Genomic DNA, 21,759 nt, shown 5'->3' with positions numbered 1-21,759 from the left:
TTCAGCACCACCAAACTAGCTTTACAACAAATGGTAAAGGAACTTCTCTAGGCAGAAAAGAAAAGGTCACAACTAGAAACTAGAAAATTATGAATGAGAAAGCTCACTGGTAAAGGCAAACATACAGTTAAGGTTGGAAATCATCTACACACAAATATGATAGGAAAACCAGAAATTGTGAGCAAAGCAGAGTACAAATGGAGGATATTGGAAATGGTTTGGAAATTAAGAGACCAGCAACTTAAAACAATCTCATATATATATGGCCTGCTATATCAAAACCTCATGGGAACTGCAAACCGAAAATCTGCAATAGATACACACACAAAAAAGAAAAAGCAATCCAAACACAACAGAAAAGATAGTCATCAAATCACAAGAGAACAAAAGAGGAAGAGAAGAAAAATAAAACCTACAAAAACAAACCCAAAACAACTAACAAAATGGCAATAAGAACATACATATCGATAATTACCTTAAATGTAAATGGATTAAATGGCCCAACCAAAAGACGGAGACTGGCTGAATGGATACAAAAACAAGACCCATATATACGCAGTCTACAAGAGACACATTTCAGATCTAGGGACTCATACAGACTGAAAGTGAGGGGATGGAAAAAGGTATTCCATGCAAATGGAAATCAAAAGAAAGCTGGAGCAACAATACTCAAATCAGACAAAACAGACTTTAAAGACTGTTATAAGAGTCAAAGAAGGATACTACATAAGGATCAAGGGATCAGTATAAGAAAATATAACAACTGTAAATACATATGCACCCAACAGAGAGGAACGCAATATATGAGGCAAATGTTAACAGCCATAGAAGGAGAAATTGGCAGTAGCACAATAATAGTGGGGGACTTTAACAACCCACTTTCATCAATGGACAGATAGATCGTCCAGACAGAAAATCAATACGGAAACACAGACCTTAAAGAACACATTGGACCACATAGACTTAATTGATATTTACAGAGCTTTCCATCTGAAAGCAGCAGAATACACGTTCTACTCAAGTGCACATGGAACATTCTCCTGGATAGAGCACATCTTGGGCCACAAATCAAGCCTCGGTAAATTTAAGAAAACTGAAATTATATCGAGCATCTTTTCCAACCACAACGTTTTGAGATTAGAAACCACATACAAGAAAAAAACTGTAAAAAACACAAATATATGGAGACTAAACAATATGTGACTAACCAGCCAACGGACCACTGAAGAATTCTAAGAGGAAATCAAAAAATACCTAGAGACAAATTACAATGAAAACACAATGATCCAAAACCTGTGGGACGCAGCAAAAGCAGTTCTAAGAAGGAAGTTTATAGTGATACAAGCTTATCTCAGGAAACAAGAAAAATCTCAAATATACACCCTAACCTTTACCTAAAACAACTAGAGAAAGACGAGCAAACAAAACCCCAAGTTAGCTGAAGGAAAGAAACCATAAGGATCAGAGCTGAAATAAATGAAACAGAGATGAAGAAAACAACAGCAAAGATCAAAACTAAAAGATGGTTCTGTGAAAAGATAAACAAAACTGATAAATCTTTTGCCAGACTCATCAAGAAAAAAAGGGAGAGAACTCAAATCAATAAAATTAGAAATAAAAAAGGAGAAGTTACAATGGACACCACAGAAATACATGAGATCATATGAGACTACTAAAAGTAACTATATGCCAATAAAATGGACAAATTCTAAGAAAGGTCCAATCTCCCAAGACTGAACCAGGAAGAAATAGAAAATATGAACAGACCAATCACAAATACTGAAATTGAAGCTGTGATTAAAAAAACCCCACCAAACAAACGTCCAGGACCAGGTGGCTTCATAGGCGAATTCTACCAAACATACAGAGAAGAGTTAACACCTCTCCTTCTGAAACTCTTCCAAAAAATTGCAGAGGAAGGAACATTCCTAAATTCATTCCATGAGGCCAAAACCAGACAAAGATACCACACACACACAAAAAAATTTACAGGCCAATATCACTGATGAACATAGACACAAAAATCCTCAATCAAATGCTAGCAAACTGAATCCAACAATACATTAGAAGAATCATACACCATGATCAAGTGGGATTTATTCCAGGGATGCAAGGATTCTTAAATATCCGCAAGTCAATCAGTGTGATAAACAACGTTAAGAAACTGAAGAATAGAAATAAAAAACCCTATGATCATCTCAATAGATGCACAAAAAGCTTTTGACAAAATTGAACACTGATTTATGATAAAAACTATCAACAAAGTGGGCACAGAGGGAACCTACCTCAACATAATAAAAGCTACATATGACAAACCTACAGCTAACATCATTCTCAGTGGTGAAAAGCTGAAAGCATTTCCTCTAAGATCAGGAACAAGACAAGGATGTATACTCTCACCATTTTTATTCAACATAATTTTGGAAGTCCTAGTTACAGCAATCAGATAAGAGAAAGATATAAAAGGGATCCAAATTGGAGAAGTAGGACTGCCACTGTTTGCAGATGACATGAGATTATACATAGGAAATCCTAAAGATGCTACCAGAAAACTAATAGAGTTCATCAATGAATTCAGTAAAGTGCAGGATACAAAATTAACACACAGAAATCTCTTGCATCCCTATACACTAACAATGAAAGATCAGAAAGAGAAATTAAAGAAACAATCCCATTTACCATCGCATCAAAAAGAATAAAATACCTACCAACAAAAACACGACAATCCAAAACCTTTGGGACGCAGCAAAAGCAGTTCTAAGAGGGAAGTTTATACTGATACAAGCTTATTTCAGGGAACAAGAAAAATCTGAGGCAAAAGACCTGTACTCTGAAAACTGTAATATGTTGATGAAAGAAATGGAAGATGACACAAACAGATGGAGAGACATACCATGTTCTTGGATTGGAAGAATCAATATTGTGAAAATGACTATACTACCCAAAGCAATCTACAGATTCAATGCAATCCTTATCAAATTACCAATGGCATTTTTCACAAAACTAGAATAAAAAATTTTACAATTTGTATGAAACACAAAAGACGCTGAAGAGCCAAAGCAATCTTGAGAAAGAAAAATGGAGCTGAGAGGAATCAGGCTTCCTGACTTCAGACTATACTACAAAGCTACAGTAATCAAGACAATATGGTACTGGCACAAAAACAGAAATATATATCAATGGAACAGGATAGAAAGCCCAGAGATAAACCCACCCACCTATGGTCACCTAATCTATGACAAAGGAGGCAAGAATATGCAGTGGAGAAAAGACAGTCTCTTCAATAAGTGGTGCTGGGAAAACTGGACAGCTACAAGTAAAAGAATGAAACTAGAACACTCCCTAACACCATACACAAAAATAGACTCAAAATGGATTAAAGACCTAAATGTAAGGCTGGACATTATAAAACTCTTAGAGGAAAACATAGGCAGAACACTCTTTGACATAAATCTCAGCAAGATCTTTTCTGACCCACCTCCTAGAGTAATGAAAATAAAAAATAAACAAATGAGACATAATTAAACTTAAAAGCTTTTGCATAGCAAAGGAAACCATAAGCAAGACGAAAAGACAACCCTCAGAATGGGAGAAAATATTTGCAAATGAAGCTACCAACAAGGGATTAACCTCCAAAATATACAAACAGCTCATGCAGCTCAATATCAAAAAAACCCCAAACAACCCAATGAAAAAATCGGCAGAAGACCTAAATAGTTCTCCAAAGAAGATAGATGGCCAACAAACACATGAAAAGATGATCAACATCACTAATTTTTAGAGAAATGCAAATCAAAACTACAATGAGGTATCACCTCACACTGGTCAGGATGGCCATCATCAAGAAGTCTACAAACAATAAATGCTGGAGAGGGTGTGGAGAAAAGGGAACCCTCCTACACTGTTGCTGGGAATGTAAGTTGGTACGGTCACTATAGAGAACACTATGGAGGTTCCTTAAAAAACTAAATATAGAATTACCACATGATCCAGCAATCCACTCCTGGGCATATATCCAAAGAAAAGCATGATTCGAAAAGATACATACAACCCAGTGTTCATTGCAACGCTATTTACAATAACCAAGACATGAAAGCAACCTAAATTTCCATGGACAGATGAACAGATAAAGAAGATGTGGTATATATATATACAATGACTATTACTCAGCCATAAAAAAAGAATGAAATAATGCCATTTGCAGCAACATGGATGGACCTAGACATTATCATACTAAATGAAGTCAGACAAAGACAATATCATATGATGTCACTTATGTGTGAAATGTTAAAAAAAAAAAAAGAGACAAATGAACTTATTTGCAAAACAGAAACAGAATCACAGACTTTGAAAGCAGACTTGTGGTTGCCAGGTGGGGGAAACGTGGTGGGGAGGGATAAATTAGAAGTTTTGGATTAACATATACACACCACTATATATAAAATAATCACCAGGGACCTACTGTATAGCACAGGGAACTCTGCTCAATATTCTTTAATAACTTAAATGGGAAAAGAATTTGAAAAAGAATAGATACATGTATATGTATAACTGAATCACTTTGCTGTACACCTAAAACTAACACAACATTGTTAATCAACTATACTCCAAAATAAAATAAAAATTAGGAAAAAAAAATGTTTTGTTGTTTAAGCTATCCAGTCTATGGTATTTTTGTTATAGCAGCATGAATGGACTAAGACACCATGTCAGCCCCTTTCTGAACTCTGTGCCTTTATATATGCAATTCTAATTTTCTCAGTCTGTTTTTCTACCCCACCTCCCTTCCCCACCCTGGTTTTTGTTTTGTTTTGCTTTGTTTTTGTTTTGCCTCGAATCTCCTACTCATTCTTCAAGACCCAGTTTAAATGTTACTTCCAAGGAGAAGTCTTTAGGGGCTTTTTAAAGGCAAAGTTAATTGTTAACAATCTGTTATATGACTACTTTCCCAAATGGATAGTAAGCTACAGGACATCAGGGATATTGTCTTATTAATCTTTGTATTCTTAGCACCTGGCTCAGAGTAGGAGCTTAATGAATATTGAATGAGTGGAATAATATCTTAACAGTTTGTTAGAAACACAGTTTGTCTTCCTAATTAAATACAGCCATTTATAATTTTTTTGGAGTCATAAAATAATACTTAGGAATACTGAGGTTCCTCTGACATTTTTAAGGCCTGGATAAGTATTTTTTGGATTAAATAAGTATCCAAATGATCAACAACTCCTTAGAAACGACTTTAAAAATATCTTTCTAAGATATCCCATGTTCTTGGATTGGAAGAATTAATATTGTTAAAATGGCCATACTACCCAAAGCGATCTACAGATTTAATGCGATCCATATCAAATTACCCATGACATTTGTCACAGAACCCAAAAAATCCAAAAATTCATATAGAACCATAAAAGACCCAGAACTGCCAATGCAATCCTCAGGAAAAAGAACAAAGCAGGAGGTATAACCCTGCCAGACTTCAGACAATACTACAAAGCTATAGTCATCAAAACAGCATGGTATTGGCACAAAAACAGAAATATGGAACAGAATAGAGAGCCCAGAAATAAACCCACATACCTACGGTCAATTAATCTTTGATAAAGAAGGCAAGAATATACAATGGGAAAAAGGCAGTCTCTTCAGCAAATGATGTTGGCAAAGTAGGACAGCCACATGTAAATCAATGAAATTAGAACACTCCCTCATACCATAGCACCACTATTCACAACAACCAAGACTAGGAAACAACCTAAATGTCCATTGACAGATGAATGGATAAAGAAGATGTGGTACATATATACAATAGAATACTACTCAGCCATAAAAAAGAACAAAATAATGCCATTTGCAGCAACATGGATGCAATTACGGATTATCATACTAAGTAAGTCAGAAAGAGAAAGATAAATACCATATGATATCACTTATATGTGGAATCTAAAATATGACACAAATGAACCTGTCTATGAAACAGAAACAGACTCATGAACATAGAGAACAGACTGGTGGTTGCCAAGGGGGAAAGGGTTGGGGGAGAGATGGAGTGGGAGGTTGGGGTTAACAGATGTAAGCTTTATATGTACAGGGGATAAACAACAAGGTCCTAATGTATAGCATAGCGAACTATACTCAATATCCTATGATAAACCATAATGGAAAACAATATTTAAAAAAAGAATATATATATATATATATATATATATATATATATATATATATGACTGAATCACTTTGCTGTACAGCAGAAATTACCACAACATTGTAAATCAAGCATATGTCAATAAAAAAATATTGATCAGAGTAAATTAAAAAAAATCTTTCTATAATTCTTTGAGCATATCAAAATTTCTACACTTTATTTTTCTCTAGATAGAACTAAACATTTAGAAAGCAATTTATAAAGCAGAAACAACTTACTTTACTTCGATCTTGTACAACCAATATTTTTCTAGTATTTTCATCAAATACAGCTCCTGTTGGGGGTGGAAGATAATTGAGAAATATGAATTTCATTCCCCTCAGACTACTCCCACACTATTACCTGTGGTCATCAAAATCCTACCCATCCCTGAAGGCCTAGTTCAAATAACCACCTCATTCATGAAGAGTTGTAAATTTCTCCAGCAAGAAATCAGTTGCTCAGTTATCTAGGTTCTTTTAACAACTTAGAGTACCAGTGATGGTTCTAGCATATGCTAACTCGTAGGATAATCATTTGCATCTCCTTCTCTAGATCATCTATTCCTGACGGTATAAATAAATTAATCTTTCTATCCTTTTTTAGCGTTTACTTTAGTGTCCAATTTTATTTTTTTAAAATTAAGTTTTATTGTAGTTGCTTTACAATGTTGTGTTAGTTTCTACTGTACAGCAAAATGAATCAGCTATATGTATACATATATCCCCTTTTTTTGGATTTCCTTCCCATTTAGGTCACCACAGGGCACTGAGTAGAGTTCCCTGTGTTATACAGTAGGTTCTCATTAGTTATCTATTTTTATGCTAGTATCAATAGTGTATATGTGTCAGTCCCAATCTCCCAATTCATCCCACCCCCCACCCCCCGCTTCCTCCTTTGGTGTCTATATGTTTGTTCTCTATGTCTGCGTCTCTATTTCTGTTTTGCAAATGAGATCATCTATTAGTGTCCAATTTTAAATGCCTAAAAAGATTTATTGAATCAATGAATTGACTTTTCCATTCTCATTTTTATTCCTTGAATCACTATGTATAAACATGGGTTGTGCTCCCTGATGATCCAAATCTCAAATATCTCAATATTCAGTTCAAGACCTCCTCCTTAAAGCATTTAAATTTCTTTACCATGTTATGTACACAATGTTATAACTTACCAATATATTGCTTTGGAATATTTATATTTAAGTTCTAGTCCATTGCTTTCATTTATTCATTCATCATATACATTGCCCAGTGTACTAGGCATTTTACTAGATGTTAGGGACTCAAAAATAAGTTTTTTTCTCTCTTTGGGTAATCCTAGGTCAAAAATACAAATGACACTAATGATCTGTATTAGGTTCCTTTAAATGCTATAATTTTAAAATTATTTGTATTTACATAATGTGGGAAGATACAGTTAAAAACATATTTTCCACTTATTCATCCATTCTTTTAATATTAACTGAGCTCCTATATACAATACATATAGGTTCTATGTATAGCATATTAATTGAGATCCTATTATGTGTCAGGTACTTTTCTAGGTGCTAGGGATATAGTGGTGAACAAAACAAAATTCCCCATTGTTATTGGGGTTCGTGTTCTGGTGTGTGTTTGAGGAGGTGACAAATAAATAAAAAATTAATTACATAGAACATGAGAAGGTGATAAGTACTATGTAAAGGTAAAATATAGTAGGGAATAGATACATGCAACACAAGGAAGAACAATGTTCTCTGAAATTAAAACACCACATTTTAGTATTTCAAAGCCAAGAAGGAAAACCACAAAGTGCGATATAATTTAATGTTAGATTCTATTAGAAAATATAAACTGTAATTTAATTGGACTTTACAAGGGATGGAATGCCAAGAAAACCTATTCTTAAATTTTAATAATTTGTGATTGCTCAAATTGAACTTTTTCCTAATTCACTATCAACATGAGCCAAAATCAGCACTGCTAAACACAATGTGAGCGACCCCTGTTGGTCACAACATAAAAGTTAAATAAACCCAAAGAGATCAGGGATTAAATAGAGGTTATTATTATATTATGATTAGTCAGGTACTGTACTAAGTGCCTTAGGTGCATTATCTCAGCTATTCCTCATAATAATCCTGTGAGTGGTATAATTTTGAGTGCCCAAGTTCACACAGCCCTAAAACTGATGTCCTGGCTGGGTCCCAAGCAGGTATTCTTCTCACTGTGCGACACTGCCCCTTCACCACGCTACAACTGCCTTTTCAGAGGGCTGACATTGCCAACTGAAGATCTACCCAACCATTCATTTGAGAAATATTTATTGAGCACCTACTTTATACCAGACACTGTGTTTAGCCTGAGGATAAAATGGTAAACAAGACAGATAAAATACCTGCCTTTGTGGAGTTTATATTATTGTGGGGTCGATTAAGTATATGACATAACTTCAGACTGTGATAAGTACTATAAAGAAAAACAGGATAAAGGGACAAAGGATGATGGGACTGGCAGGTGGGAACACTCTAATTTATACAGTAAGGTCAGGAGCTTTTCTGAGGAGATGTTTCAGCTCTAAAGAGCTCGATAAACAAAGCCCTGGGGAAGAGCACTGCAGGAAGAGGAGCCAGTAGGTTTAAAGGCTCTGAGGCAGATAAAAGCTTGCTGCCTGAAGAACAGAAAGAGAGCCATAGCTCACTCCATTCCAGTGTAGGGGAGGAAAGATTTTTTTCCTCTACCCACTTAGGTTCTGGGTCTGGGACCTGTGAGTTGAACTGACAAAGTACAGATAAATGGATAAGAAGTATATAAATTTTATTTGATGTTAATAATTTTACGTGGCCTGAGTAGGGGTGGAGAACTTCATAGAAAGAAGTGAAGATCTCCCCAAAGTGTTAGACCCAGGGGCTTATGTTCCATTTTAAGAAAGAGGGATAAATTGTGCAGAAATGACAAGAGGAAAAGGGGTGTGGGCTAAGGAAGGTAAACTGTGAAAAAGTGACTAGGAACTATATGGGGAACTAACAGAATATAATGGCTGTTTTCACAAGGTTTGCAGATTCATCTCTGTGCCAACTCCTCGGCTCCGGTGACAAGAATGTTCTCCTCTTCATGGTAGAAGAAATTTATACCCTGCTTTAGGCAGAACGGGGCAGGCAGAGAGCCCCTCCTGCTGCTTCTCAATTGTCTTCAGCTCAGAATGATCAACATGCTAAAGGGCCACTTGGGGTGGCGGGCTGTGACTCCCTTCACCAGCTATGCCTTCTGCAGCTTATAAACAAGTGTCAGCTATCTTCTCTTCACCTAAAAACTCTGTACCTTCCCAGAAGAATTCCTTACACCACCTCCTGATCCCAACAGCCACTTCAAATCCTAGCTGGCCTTCAAGACTCTCATCAAGTTTCCGACCTCTCATTCCCTGAACTCCTGTGGCATATCTTAACTCTAATATACCATACTGTACTTGGTTATAAACAAGTTCTTCATAGGATACTCTTTACGCATATATTACCAATTCTGTAGTACTAACTGGAAACTCTGCTTTGAAAGTCTGTACCAATGAATTGATAATTATCTCTATGTCTTTCCCATGAAGTGTGAGGCTGCCATCAAATTTTCAAGTGGTGTTTTGAAGTAGAGCTGAATGGGAAGTTGCTGAATTGCCTCTACTTGCTAGAGGGGAGTGAGACCGTGGACAGAGAAAACATTAGAAATCCTTGAACAACTCCTTTAAAAGACTTCAAAGATGCAAACTACCTTTAAAAACTCTTGTAAATTATATAAAGGCAAATAATACTATTATTAATAAATTACTAATAATACATATTACTGCTTTAATTCATAGTAAATCATAAGGAGTCTTTCCTATTTTTGTTTTTTGGGAAATCTAGCTTTCTTAACCCTGGTTCTCAAAGGGTAGTCCTAGGACCAGCATCAACACTAGAGCTGTAGCAGCAGAGCACTTATTAGAAAAAGCAATTCTCAGGCCCCACCCCAGACCAACTGAATTAGAAACTCTTGGGGCTGGGGCCCAGCAATCTGTTTTAACAAGCCCTCCCGGTGATTCTGATGCACTCCCTACAATGTGAGAACTCCTGTCTTCACCTAAAGCAAGTCTTCTCTCAAGACTGTCTCTGAAGCTAACCAGTGACTTCAAAATTCTGTATTTAAATTATGCTATTTTAAAACAACTGTTTGGCACAATGACAATGTAAATGTCTCTAAGAAGTAATGTTCAAATCACTGAAAAACTGGTTTGCTTTGCCTTAAATTCAACTTAAAAGTTATCTTTTATTTTACTAAATCACATAATTAGTACTAATACGTTTTACCATAATGAAATGAATCTATTCCCTGATCCCAATTCATTGTTACTATTTCAGTAGTGAAGTTCACATATCCGTGTAAAACATGTTCAAACATATCCTTTGGAAAACTAAACTTGCTTGTTCTCTGTGCTGCCCTCTGCTGATTCGTAAGACAAACTTCATCTATTTAAAGTATCAATACTAGCTGCAGTTCCAAGGAGGACAATCGTTTAATCAACTTATTCATTCCACGTGAACCAACTACTGGCTCATCTGTAAGAAGAAACTGGGTGAACCTTTAAAAAGTTAATTGTGATTAACATTAGTTTGAAACAGACCTGCAACTCCCACTTGATGTGTAGCATATCCTGGTAATCTGCTGGGCCCCTCTCCCAGCCACAGAGTCAGCGTGGATGAGTCCGATTCTGCGTGGTGAAAGCAGAAGCCCAGGGAAGCGGCAGGGGCAATGAATCGACTTTGGAGGATGGGAATGTGCAGCCATACTGCTACTCTACCTTCTGATCTCCATTTCTGTATTGCAGCTAAAACGCAGAAGATAAACATCTGTAAATATTTTCCAGTGAGAGGAGTGGAATAAAGTAAAACTCATTTCTGGGTGTCACCTCCTCCAGGAAGCCAAGTTTAAGCTCCACTTCCCTTACTAGTTAGCTCTCTTTGGGGGCGGAGGGCGGGCGGGCGGCACGGGGGAATCGCAAAATGTACTGTTCACATACATCAGCAGCACGTAAACTACCACGTTTTATTATAATTATATATGATTTTTCCACCAGACTGAATTCCTTGAAAATAAAGTCAATATAGTGATGATCTTTATATATCACCTGACACAATACCTGGCACATAATTGGTGCTCAATAATTGTATTACAATGAACAAATAAACTGATTTAAATAAAACACCGTTTCATTGTTGTTCCTTTTAACAATCTTGGTTTTCATCTTTATAAATGACTATTATGGGCTTTTATTTACTCTTCCTTTAAAAGTCCTGTCTCTCATACATATAGGTGTGTGTGTGTGTATATATATATACACACATATATATATTTTTGGTTTATACATTTCAAGGTGAAAAATATAACTTTGTTGTTAAATAATGTATGGTAGTTCTAGAAAATTTTCAAAATAAAGTACAATGAAGAAATCAAAACTTCACATTAGCACACAGATAAATTTAAAATTGACATTTTTTGCATGAATATAATTTTGGAATTGACATACCATATATAATTTACAACATTTTTTTTACTACATATTATAAACGTTTTGCTATGCCATTAAAATTCTTTAATGAACACACATTTTTAATGACTGTGTAATTTTCCTCATATAGGTATACCATAAACTACTTAACTGACCTCCTACTTTTGGACATTTAGATTGTTTCTAACTTTCCTTTATTATAAATTATACCATGACAAACATTAAAATAGATTTTCGGTCTTTGACTTTAAATTCTCTTACTTTATTAGCTGAGATTGAGCCAGGGAAAAAAGATGCTAACATTTATATGGCCCTTACTAAATTCCAGACATTTCAGATACACTGTTTAAGTTCTCACAACATGAAAGGCAGGTATCATCACCCCTAATTCATAGGTGAAGAAATGAATACTTCCACAGTTTTAGAAAAACTTTTCAAATCACTTTCTCCATCCACCATCGCGATCTTTACAATAATCCTGTAAAGTGTGTGTGGAGAGAGGGGGAAAGACTTGATTATTTATTTAATGGTTAGATTCCTTTCCCTCCTCTTCTATGGCCTCCGCAGTAAGCATCTCCTGGTTAAGGACCATCTTTCTCTACCTTTTTGAAGTCAGTGTGCCTAACACAGTGACAGACAATGTGGGAGATTTAATTTAACGGACTTTTTGATTTGGGGCTGTGGCGCCCCTTCAGATCCTTCTCACATCATCAATCCTTCTCTGATTAAATCTTTTTAAAGACTGACATAGAATTACATAGAGTGAAATGCACAAACCTTAAGTGAACATTTGATGAGTTTTGACCTATGCATACATCTGTGCCACCCACACTCCAGTCAAGATTATAGAACATTTCTATCATCCCAGAAAGTTCCCGTGTCCTCCTTCCCAATCATTCCAATCAAATGAAAAAGCTGAAGTTCTACAAGTAGAGTCACTTGTTCCTATTTTTTATCTTTACACTCTGGCTTGGAGAATCTGTCCACTGCTACTGCTTCAGCTAACAACTATACAAGGGCGGCTGCCTAGTCCTGACCTCACTGAACACTGAACTTTTCTGCTCTTCAGCTGCTCGCATCTTCTGAAGGCTGCTGCCTCAAACTTCACACCTATATTCAAAACTGATTCCTACACCAGCCACCTTAGTTTTGCTTACAGGCATTTTTCTGGCTCCAATGCTCAAAGCCTAAGAATCCTTTTTAAAATGCTTTCTTTTTTCTCTTTTTCACTAATAAACTTTAATGCTTCTTCCTCCTCTTTCCCTCATCCCTCAGCTCAGATCCATCCCTCAAAGTGAGCTCACATACCACCTCTTTGACAATAAGCTTTCCTCACGTGCTTTCCAAATGTGAACCTAAGCACTACTTTCTAGTAGATTTACTAGAACTTATTACACATTGCCTGATGACATCTGTTGCTGTCTGTTTTTCTAATCCTAATTAATATTTTGTGCATTTGCAATCCTCCAGGTTAACATGAGATTATGCACTGGGGCTCAATTCCTATTAAATGACTGGCTTGTCTAAAGTCACACAGCTAGTGAGTGGCATAGCAAGTACCAGAACCAGTGTTACTTCCCCACTGATGCAGAAATATGTGAAGCTTAGCAACATATTACCTCTTCATCCATCTAACTTTAGTTATCAATAACGGGAACAGTAAAAGAATAGACTTCACGTGTAAAGGTGCAAAACAACTATTGCTAATACATTATAGGCAATCAGTTCTATTTACTTGAAAAGAAAGAATACATTTAGACTTCCTACCAGGCTTTCTTCTCAGATTATTTTAAGATTCTTTTTATAGGCAATACCATTCACTTTTGTTCGACTCAATAACAAAAAAACCAGCAATAGCTCTTATAGTGCAGCCAAGGACAAATTCTAGAGCCAGGGGAAGTTAATCTGTCTCCTAGTACCATCATCTTTGAAATGGGGATAATAATAGTACCTACCTCACAGGTTATGAGGATTAAATGAATCAATACTTTTGAAGTTCTTAAAACAGTGTCTAGCACTTAGTAAGTACAAAAGAATTTATTAAAAAGATATAAAAGTATATGGTACTTCAGAGTTTATAAATTAGTTTCATGTAATTTATCTTTGATTACCACATCTATCCAGTAAAGTAGTTAGAGTGGGCATTATTCACGTGATCAACCTAAGAGGCAAATATTTTCAGTGGTGATTTTCCTAATGCCTGGTTAAGCACGTGGCAGAACCTGGGACTTGAAACCTGAATGTGTGACTCCAAATCCAACCCACTTTCTGCTTTGCCTTCCTGACTGAGGTAGTGCTTTAATCACTGACAAGTAACAAGTGTGTACAATAAATACCTGTGTCTACCCACACATACGTACACATATTAGAGGATGAACATTTGATTCTACTGTTAACACTGTTGTAGTTAGCAGCTGTTCCCAAGGAGGAGAGAAGACAGGTGAAGAGGTAAACAGTTTAGAACTGAGGATGGTTGAAGATGAAAACGACTAGCTCAATTCTATTTCCATAGATGCTCACTTGCCATATTGCTCCATAGGACAAAGATTACTTTCAGTTTCCTCTTAGCGTGAGAGGATGAGTTTCCATGCTATAGTCAAGTTGATTATAAGGACCCTCAGGGGCAGTGTGAAAAACAGGCTGCTCCGCCAAATCACGGGCTCTCAAAGTGAAGGCTCCTCCATCCAAGCTATCTTTCTTATCACTGGACTCAAGGTTCAAAGAGAGTGGCGAGTTTTCCCACTGGAGACTGAAACCACTCACCAATCTCCCCGGTGAATCACAAAAGGCTTGTTACTAAGGAAAAGCAAACTCCAGTTCTCGGCGCCACAGCTCCTGACCCAACTTGTGCACAAATACGACCACTCAGAACCTCTCTGGCCCACTCACTGTCCACCACCTGTACTAGAAGGTGCTCTGGTTCTGCCTTGGGCAAAGTGTCCGCCGAAACGAAGGGTCGGTAAGTGATAGTAAACGACAGCGTAATAGTATCAACATTTACCAAGCGTTAAATACGTGGCAGATACCGTGCGAGGCACCTCGTATGCATTATGCAATTTATCTCTCAGCCATCCCATGACCTCCTATTACCTGGTTTTACGGGTGAGAAAACGGTGGTTTACAGAACTTGCCCAAAGTCACACACTAGAAAGAGGACCAGAAACAAGAGCTGCCGATCCCAAAGTCTGAGCTCGTCACCATTTCACCCAACCGCCTCAGAGACCTCCCAGCCAAGGGCACAAGAACGAAAAGCAGAAAACGGCTGCGGGTCACGCACGCCCTCTCTCCTTCCCTCAGGCGCGACTCGGGGTGGGGGCCGCGGTTACTTCCTTAGAAAGGCAGGGGAGCCTCGGACCAGGCGCACTTGCCCTGCAAGGCCCTCTGGAAGGCGACCGGGTCCAGGCGGTGCATTGCGTCCAGCCGCGCCAGGCGCACGGAGACGCCCCCGAATCTGTCAAGCTCGCCCCGCAGCTCGCCGGCTCCGGAAGGGGCGTCCCGAGTGCAACCCGGGCCGCCCGAAGCCCCGCGGGGCCCTGCAAAGAGCACTGCGCTGCGGGCCCGCGCTATCACCGCACGCCAGCAACCCCCTCTCGGTAGCTGCGGCATCTCTGCGCCGGCACTCGTGGCCCAGGCGGAGGCTCCCAAGTCACGCCGCCAGTGAGTGACGGCGCTACCGTAAGTTTTAGAAGAGTGCCACCCACCCATTCTCAGAGTTGAACAGGGGTCTGCAGCGCTAGGTAGAGGAGACGGCGAAGTCCGGTCGACCGGCTCCTCTCAAGAATTTGCCCGGCTCAAGGAACGCGACAGAAACTTTCCCACCACTCCCCCTCCCTCCCCTGTTCCCCCCACCCCCACCTCAGTTCAATTCAACAGACATTTTGTTCAGGTATAGGGAAGGAGGTGGAGATACGAAAAAGTCCTGTTTTTCAGGAATTTACAATCTAAATGAGGGTTCCGTCCACCTAATCCGTCTTCTTTGGCGAAAGTCAGAACGTCTTCCACCTCTTCAACGACAGCGGATTCTGAAGACGCTATGTTCTCCCGCTCTTGCTGCGCTCCACTCAAGGGATTACGGCGCGGGACGGAGCCTCGCTGGTTTCTGCCCCGGAAGTTTTTCTCTCAGCGAAGCGCGCACGTTGAGCCGGCTTTGCCGCTGCTTCTCTCGGGCTGCCTTCCGATCATGTCGTCCAAGAAGAACAGAAAACGGCTGAACCAAAGCGCCGGGAATGGTTCGCCCTCGGCCTCCGCTGCTTCCTTTTCTGCGGGGGCCACGGCTTCTGCCGTGGCGGCCGGGACTCTGGTGGTGATCAACTTCTTAGAAAAGGGTAAAGAGTTTTGAGTGGGAGACCCGAGGCCGAGGGGGCGCCGCGTGAGAGGACGAAAGCCTAGCGATTATGCCTTGAGGTGTAAAGGTTTTTAAAAAGTTGGGTGAGGCAGAGGTGTGCGAGAGGCACAGAAGTATGTAAGAGACTCGAAGCCGCGCCTGCACGAGAGAAGTTGGGCAGAAATGACTTAGTGGCTAAGTCAAGCTCTTTTGTAAATTGCTTTGAATTTCTAAGTTGAGCTTGAAACGGCTTTGCCTTATTTAAGATTAACGGCGTATTTAACTGCGAAGTCGCTCGTCTCTAGCGAGAATAGTATACCTATACTAAAAAACTGAAAGCCCAGTTCAGTACCGCTGTCGGTACGTCCTTACTAAGAGACGTTAATGTGCCTTTAAAACTGAAAGGTGGCTTTTTTCCTACTACGCGGGTTGTGGTATTTAATTAAACAGCTGTTAAGTGCGCACGGGTGCTAGCAGGAGCTTGGGTATTTCACGTATGTATCTCATTTATTCTGCGCAGAGCTTTGGGAGATGGGTACTGTATTATTATGTTCATTTTACAGAGAAAGAAAAGTTAACGCGATCCCCCCCTCCCCTTCCCCCAGGTTACACAGGTCCTAACTAAATGGCAGAGGCTTTTTTTGAGTCCAGATGTATTTGACCCTAAAGCCATGGACCTAGATCACAGCAACCTTGACTTGGGAGAACGGATTTAAGTGAAAAGCATTGAGTTGGTAAAGCTTTTAGCAGGCGTGATGTTTTGTAGCTTTGAAAAAGGGATCAGATTAACCTAGTGGCAAGATTTTTATTTATGTCTAGTGCAGACCCTAAAGACAATCTTCCAGTTGACATAGTATTTTCAGGCTTTTTTGGGGATCGGAGGACAACTTGTTCTGTTGTGCATATTCAGTCTCTTTTTCGACTGGATCCTTCCCATTGACATTTAAACCTACTGATTTCTCTTTCATCTTTAAACAAAAGCTCCACACTTATCACCACCCTCCACTGCAAGACTTCTTAAAAGGAGGGGTCCCTGCCTCGTCATCTCTCACTTACTCCATAGCCTATTCCTATTTGACATCCACCTCATTATTTCATGGAAACTGCCTGTGCCCTGGTCACTGATGATCTCCACGTTGGTAAATCCAATAGATGGTTTTTCATTACTTACTTTACTTGACCCCTCAGCAGCTTTTGGTATTGTCAGCCATTTCCATCTTCTTGAAACACTTTATTTCTTGACTTATGTGTCATCAAAATCTCCTAGTTTTTCTCCCTCCTTTGGTTGGTACTTCATCAGTTCCCTCTGCAGGCTCGCCCTCTTCCACCTAACCATCAAATGTAGAAGTTCCTTAATTCTTAGTCCTAAACCCTCTTTTTCTCTCTATAAATCTTCTTTCTTTAGCAGGTTCATCCAATGCCCAGCGTTTCCTTCCCGTTTACCCTTATTATTTTCAGATTTGTATTTGTAATTTAGATTGTTCTGAGTCTTGATTTAATTGTCTTCTAGATCAATGCTTCTCAAACTCCATAGGGAAGGTTTAAAAATTTACAACACGTCACAGATCAGCACTGTTGTAAAATATGATAAAAGTAAATTATTGGAAAAATAAGTTAAAAAAGAGAAATTTTTATTAGATTCAACAGATGCAAAATTACTCTGTCAAATTGCAATAAAAGCTTCTAAGTGCATATTCTCATTTTTTGTACTTACCTCATCATGAACAGTATCAGATAGTTTGTAGACCACACTTTTTTTTTTTTTAATTGAAATATAGTTGACGAACAGTATTAGTTTTAGGTGTAAGTCATAGTGATTCACTTTTAAATACATTAGGAAATAAGCACCTTGATAAAGTCTAGTAACCAACCGTCTGTCACCATCCAAAGTTATTTCAGTATTGACTATATTCCTTATGCTGTACATTACTTCTCTGTGACTTATTTACTTTATAACTGGAAGTTTGTACCTCTTAATCGCCTTCCCCTGTTTGCCCAGCCCCCCCACCCTCCTCCCATCTAGCAAATATCCCTTTGTTCTTTGTATCTATGAGTGTTTCTGTTTGTTTTGTCTTTTAGATTCCACATATAAGTGAAATCATCTGATATTGATCTTTCTCTGACTTATTTCACTTGGCATAATACCCTCTAGATCCATCCATGTTGTTGCAAATGGGAAGATTTCATTCTTTTTTATGGCTGAGTAATATTTCATTGTAATATATATGTGTAAAAGTTATTTATGTATTGTGGATATTAACCCCTTATCGGATATATCATTTGCAGATATCTTCTTTCATTCAGTAGGCTGTCTTTTTGTTTCGTTGATGGTTTCCTTCATTGTGCAAAAGCTTTTTAGTTTCATGTAGTCTCATTTATTTATTTTTGCTTTTGTTGCTCTTGCCTCAGAAGACAGATCCAAAAAATACTGCTAAGACCAACTTCAGAGAGTTTACTGTATATATTTTCTTCTAGGAGTTTTATGGTTTCAGGTCTTATATTTAAAATCTTTAATCCATTTTGAGTTTATTTTGTACATGGTGTAAGAAAGTGATCCAGTTTGATTCTTTTGCATGTAACTGTCCAGTTTTTCCAACACCATTTATTGAAGAGGCTCTCTTTTGCGCATTATATATTCTTGCCTCTTTTGTCGTCGATTAATTTCCCCTATAGGTGTGGTTCATTTCTGAGCTCTCTATTCTGTTCCATTGATCTATGTGTCTGTTTTTGTGCCAGTACCATACTTTTTTGATTACTATAACTTTGCAGTATAGTTTGAAATCAGCATGCATGCTACCTCCAGCTTTGTTCTTTCTCAAGATTGCTGTGGCTATTCCAGTTCCATACGGATTTTAGGATCATTAGTTCTAGTTCTGTGGAAAATGCCGTTAGTATTTTGATAGGGATTGCATTGAATCTGTAGATTGCTTAGGTAGTAGTATAGACATTTGAACAATATTGATTCTTCCAATCTGTGAGTACAGTATATCTTTTCATTTATTTGTGTCTTCAGTTTCTTTCGTCAGAGTCTTATAGTTTTCCACGTACAAGTCTTTCACCCCCTTGGTTAAATTTATTCGATGCGGTTGCAAATGGGATTGTTTTCTTAATTTGTGGTCCATACTTTGAATATAGCACTGTGCTATACCTCTTCTTTTGGACTTTTCAAAGATACTTCAGGACTGACTTCCTGAAGTCATATTTCCTCCAACAAAACAAATGAGCTCTGTTCAGTCTTTCTCATTGTAAAATTCAGAAATCTAAGATTCCTTCATGACACCGCTCTCTTACATCTCACATTATCCAGTCCACCACCAAGTCCTGTTTACTAACTAAGTATTTCCCACGTTCCACTTCTGCGCTCCCTTCCCACTGCTTCAACCTTAATCTCAGACACCATCCTCTCTCACCTGGACTACTACACTAGCTGCTCCCCTCCAATTCCTTTTCCACTCTGCAGACAGAATGATCTTTTAAAATAAAAATCCTGTCACGACCCTGCTTTTCACCACTAACTGGCCTCCAATTACTGTCACATTAAAGACCAGGAGCTTGATAAAGCCCACTGCCCTGGATGGTCTTGACCTTCCTTATGTGGCTCCTTGTTTCCCACCACTCTGCCTGTACTTTTCCCCTCAGATGCACAATGCTGTCTTTTGTCAAGGATCTCTGTACAAGCTCTTCTTTTTGCTGAGAATTGTCTTTCCCCCCCCACTCTTCATTTAGTTAATTTTACTCTTCCTTCAGACCTGAATTTAAATATTCTTGGAGAAGCATTCTCTGATTCTTCCAAATTAGATCTGATCCTGCATTATAGTCTCTCTTAGCACTCTTAGTTTTTCTTTCATTGCATTAATCTTAGTTTAGAATTGTACAGTTATTTAGTGATTGTTTAATAACTCTTTCTATTAAGTTATAAACTCCATGAGGCCAAGGAGTGTGTCTGCTTTTGTTCACCTTGTTTCCCCAGTGCCTAGTGTAGTATCCTGCCATATAGTGGGCACATGGTAAATATTTGTTGAATGAACAAATGAAGGGTGGGTGGTTGTTTGAAATTACCTTTACTATCTCATTAGTTAATCTGGCACATAAGGTGCTCAGTAAGTGTGAAGTTAATTAATAGGAAGTAGATGTAGAGGTATATTTTTAAAGTATTGAAAGAATGAGGACTGGTGAAGGGAATTGTGTGGGGAATAGCTTATGTAGATTTGGATGCTGTAAGCAGAGAATACAATGGAAATGTATTAGGAATAAAGCCAACGGATGGGAATTTGAACGTGATCTCCATTGCTGATAGGGAGGAAATGGAGGTATTTAGAGAAGAGTGTGATGTTTCAAATCTTGGTGCAGGATAGGATGGAGGGAAGAGAGGAAGAAAACTTAGAATCTTGTCAGGGACTGAGTACCCCCCTCAAGGTAATTATCAAGAGGGAAGGGTAATTCATTGAGGTTTCCTTTATTAGGAAGAAAGAAGTGGCAGAAACTGAACATTATGAGGTTATCAAACAGGACGCTTTGCTCTTATTGATGGGTAAACTGTGTAAGAGACCTGGTGCTCATAGGAAAGTTGAATTTCTTTTCAGCCTGTCATATTTTAAAAAATGCTTATTTTATGCTCAGTCCTGTTAATCTTAGCCCTGGGAGATGCTTTGTTTTTCTAGATTTGTTCATCTGATGACAGAGGGAAAATAAATGTGTTGGGAAGTTACTTCGCAGTGGCAGAGAATGATGTAAATCAGACATACCTCATGGTTTTCCTTTTGTTGACTTAGTTCCTTTTTAATTACAAAAGATCTGTTTTTCTGATTATGAAAGAACACTAATACTAGTCAGAGCTCTGTGATTATGATATATGTGACTATAAGTTTTATAATAAAGTTTATGTGACAGGCATCATAAGTGTTCCATGGATTTTGTGCTGAAAAGAAAAATATTGTATACTCATCTACATTCATTCATTTCATGCATATTTGTTATGCATCTGCTATATTTGATGCACTCTTAGGCGTTGGAGTTACAAAGATGAATATGACCCATTTCCTGTTACAAAGCAGTATATTGTTAAAGGAAAGTCAGATTGTAAAATAAATGAATATTGTGATGAGTGCTAGTATCTGGCAACATAGGGTGCTGGGAGCATCAGAGGAGGGACAGCTAACCAAATGTGGAGCTTGAGGGAGTGTGTGGGCAGGGGTGGAGATGTTCGCACATCATTTTCAGAGGTTTTGAAACTGGACTGAATTCTGGGCCCCTTCTTTGGCCAAAAGTTGAAAGCTCTAATGGTCATTTGAGTCAGTGTGTGTTCGCCTCAGGAATAAGACCTGTGTTATTGTTATCCATGTGTTCCTGGGAATAGAAAGGAAAAATGTCTGGTTGCTATCCTGTGGGTGAGAAGTGGAAACATAACTTAATCCTCTAGAGCCAGATGATGTGTCATTTCCCCAGTTCAAGCCTTTGAGTACTAGTAACCAACTCAACTTAGAATCTGTAATATGAAAAGTTCAGAATGCAAGTATGAAAAGCCCTACTGCAAGTATGTTCAGTTAGTAATGAAATTAGAGATTTTTTTTTTTAAATAATGAAAACCAATACGTACCCCATAAAACATCCTTTTTTAGTTAGCAGTCATATTGTCAGTGGACCCTCACAAAGGTTTGGTTTTAAGTCTGATTGCTAAAATAAGGAGGGTTGGGACAGTAGTTTCTCCAGGGTTTGGTAAGTGCATTCATATGGTCATGTG

General features: G+C 38.3%; 2 protein-coding genes across 5 annotated transcripts in view; one reads left to right on the top strand and one right to left on the bottom strand.

The window, feature by feature from the left end:
- Positions 1–15,312, bottom strand: part of NUDT6 (nudix hydrolase 6) — a 34,569-nt gene extending 19,257 nt beyond the window's left edge. The window contains exons 1-3 of one of the 2 annotated variants that reach the window (XM_061192008.1): positions 15,064–15,312; positions 10,811–11,014; positions 6,421–6,476 (exon numbers count right to left, since the gene is read on the bottom strand). In XM_061192008.1, the coding sequence (XP_061047991.1) occupies positions 6,421–6,476; positions 10,811–11,014; positions 15,064–15,301 (498 nt within the window). In that variant the 5' untranslated portion in view covers positions 15,302–15,312. Of the gene's footprint in view, positions 1–6,420; positions 6,477–10,810; positions 11,015–15,063 lie in introns of those variants that run through there. The other variant, XM_061192009.1, reaches the window with a different exon arrangement.
- A 530-nt stretch (positions 15,313–15,842) lies between these two features.
- Positions 15,843–21,759, top strand: part of AFG2A (AFG2 AAA ATPase homolog A) — a 334,710-nt gene continuing 328,793 nt past the window's right edge. For all 3 annotated transcript variants that reach the window (XM_061192006.1, XM_061192005.1, XM_061192004.1), the window contains exon 1: positions 15,843–16,020. In XM_061192006.1, coding sequence (XP_061047989.1) covers positions 15,876–16,020 — 145 coding nt within the window. In that variant the 5' untranslated portion in view covers positions 15,843–15,875. The remainder of the gene's footprint in view (positions 16,021–21,759) is intronic.

This window comes from Eubalaena glacialis, chromosome 5 (assembly GCF_028564815.1).
Source record: "Eubalaena glacialis isolate mEubGla1 chromosome 5, mEubGla1.1.hap2.+ XY, whole genome shotgun sequence".
Classification (NCBI taxonomy): domain Eukaryota; kingdom Metazoa; phylum Chordata; class Mammalia; order Artiodactyla; family Balaenidae; genus Eubalaena; species Eubalaena glacialis.
Note: the sequence above shows the minus strand (reverse complement) of the source record. Positions and strands in the feature narration are given on the sequence as shown.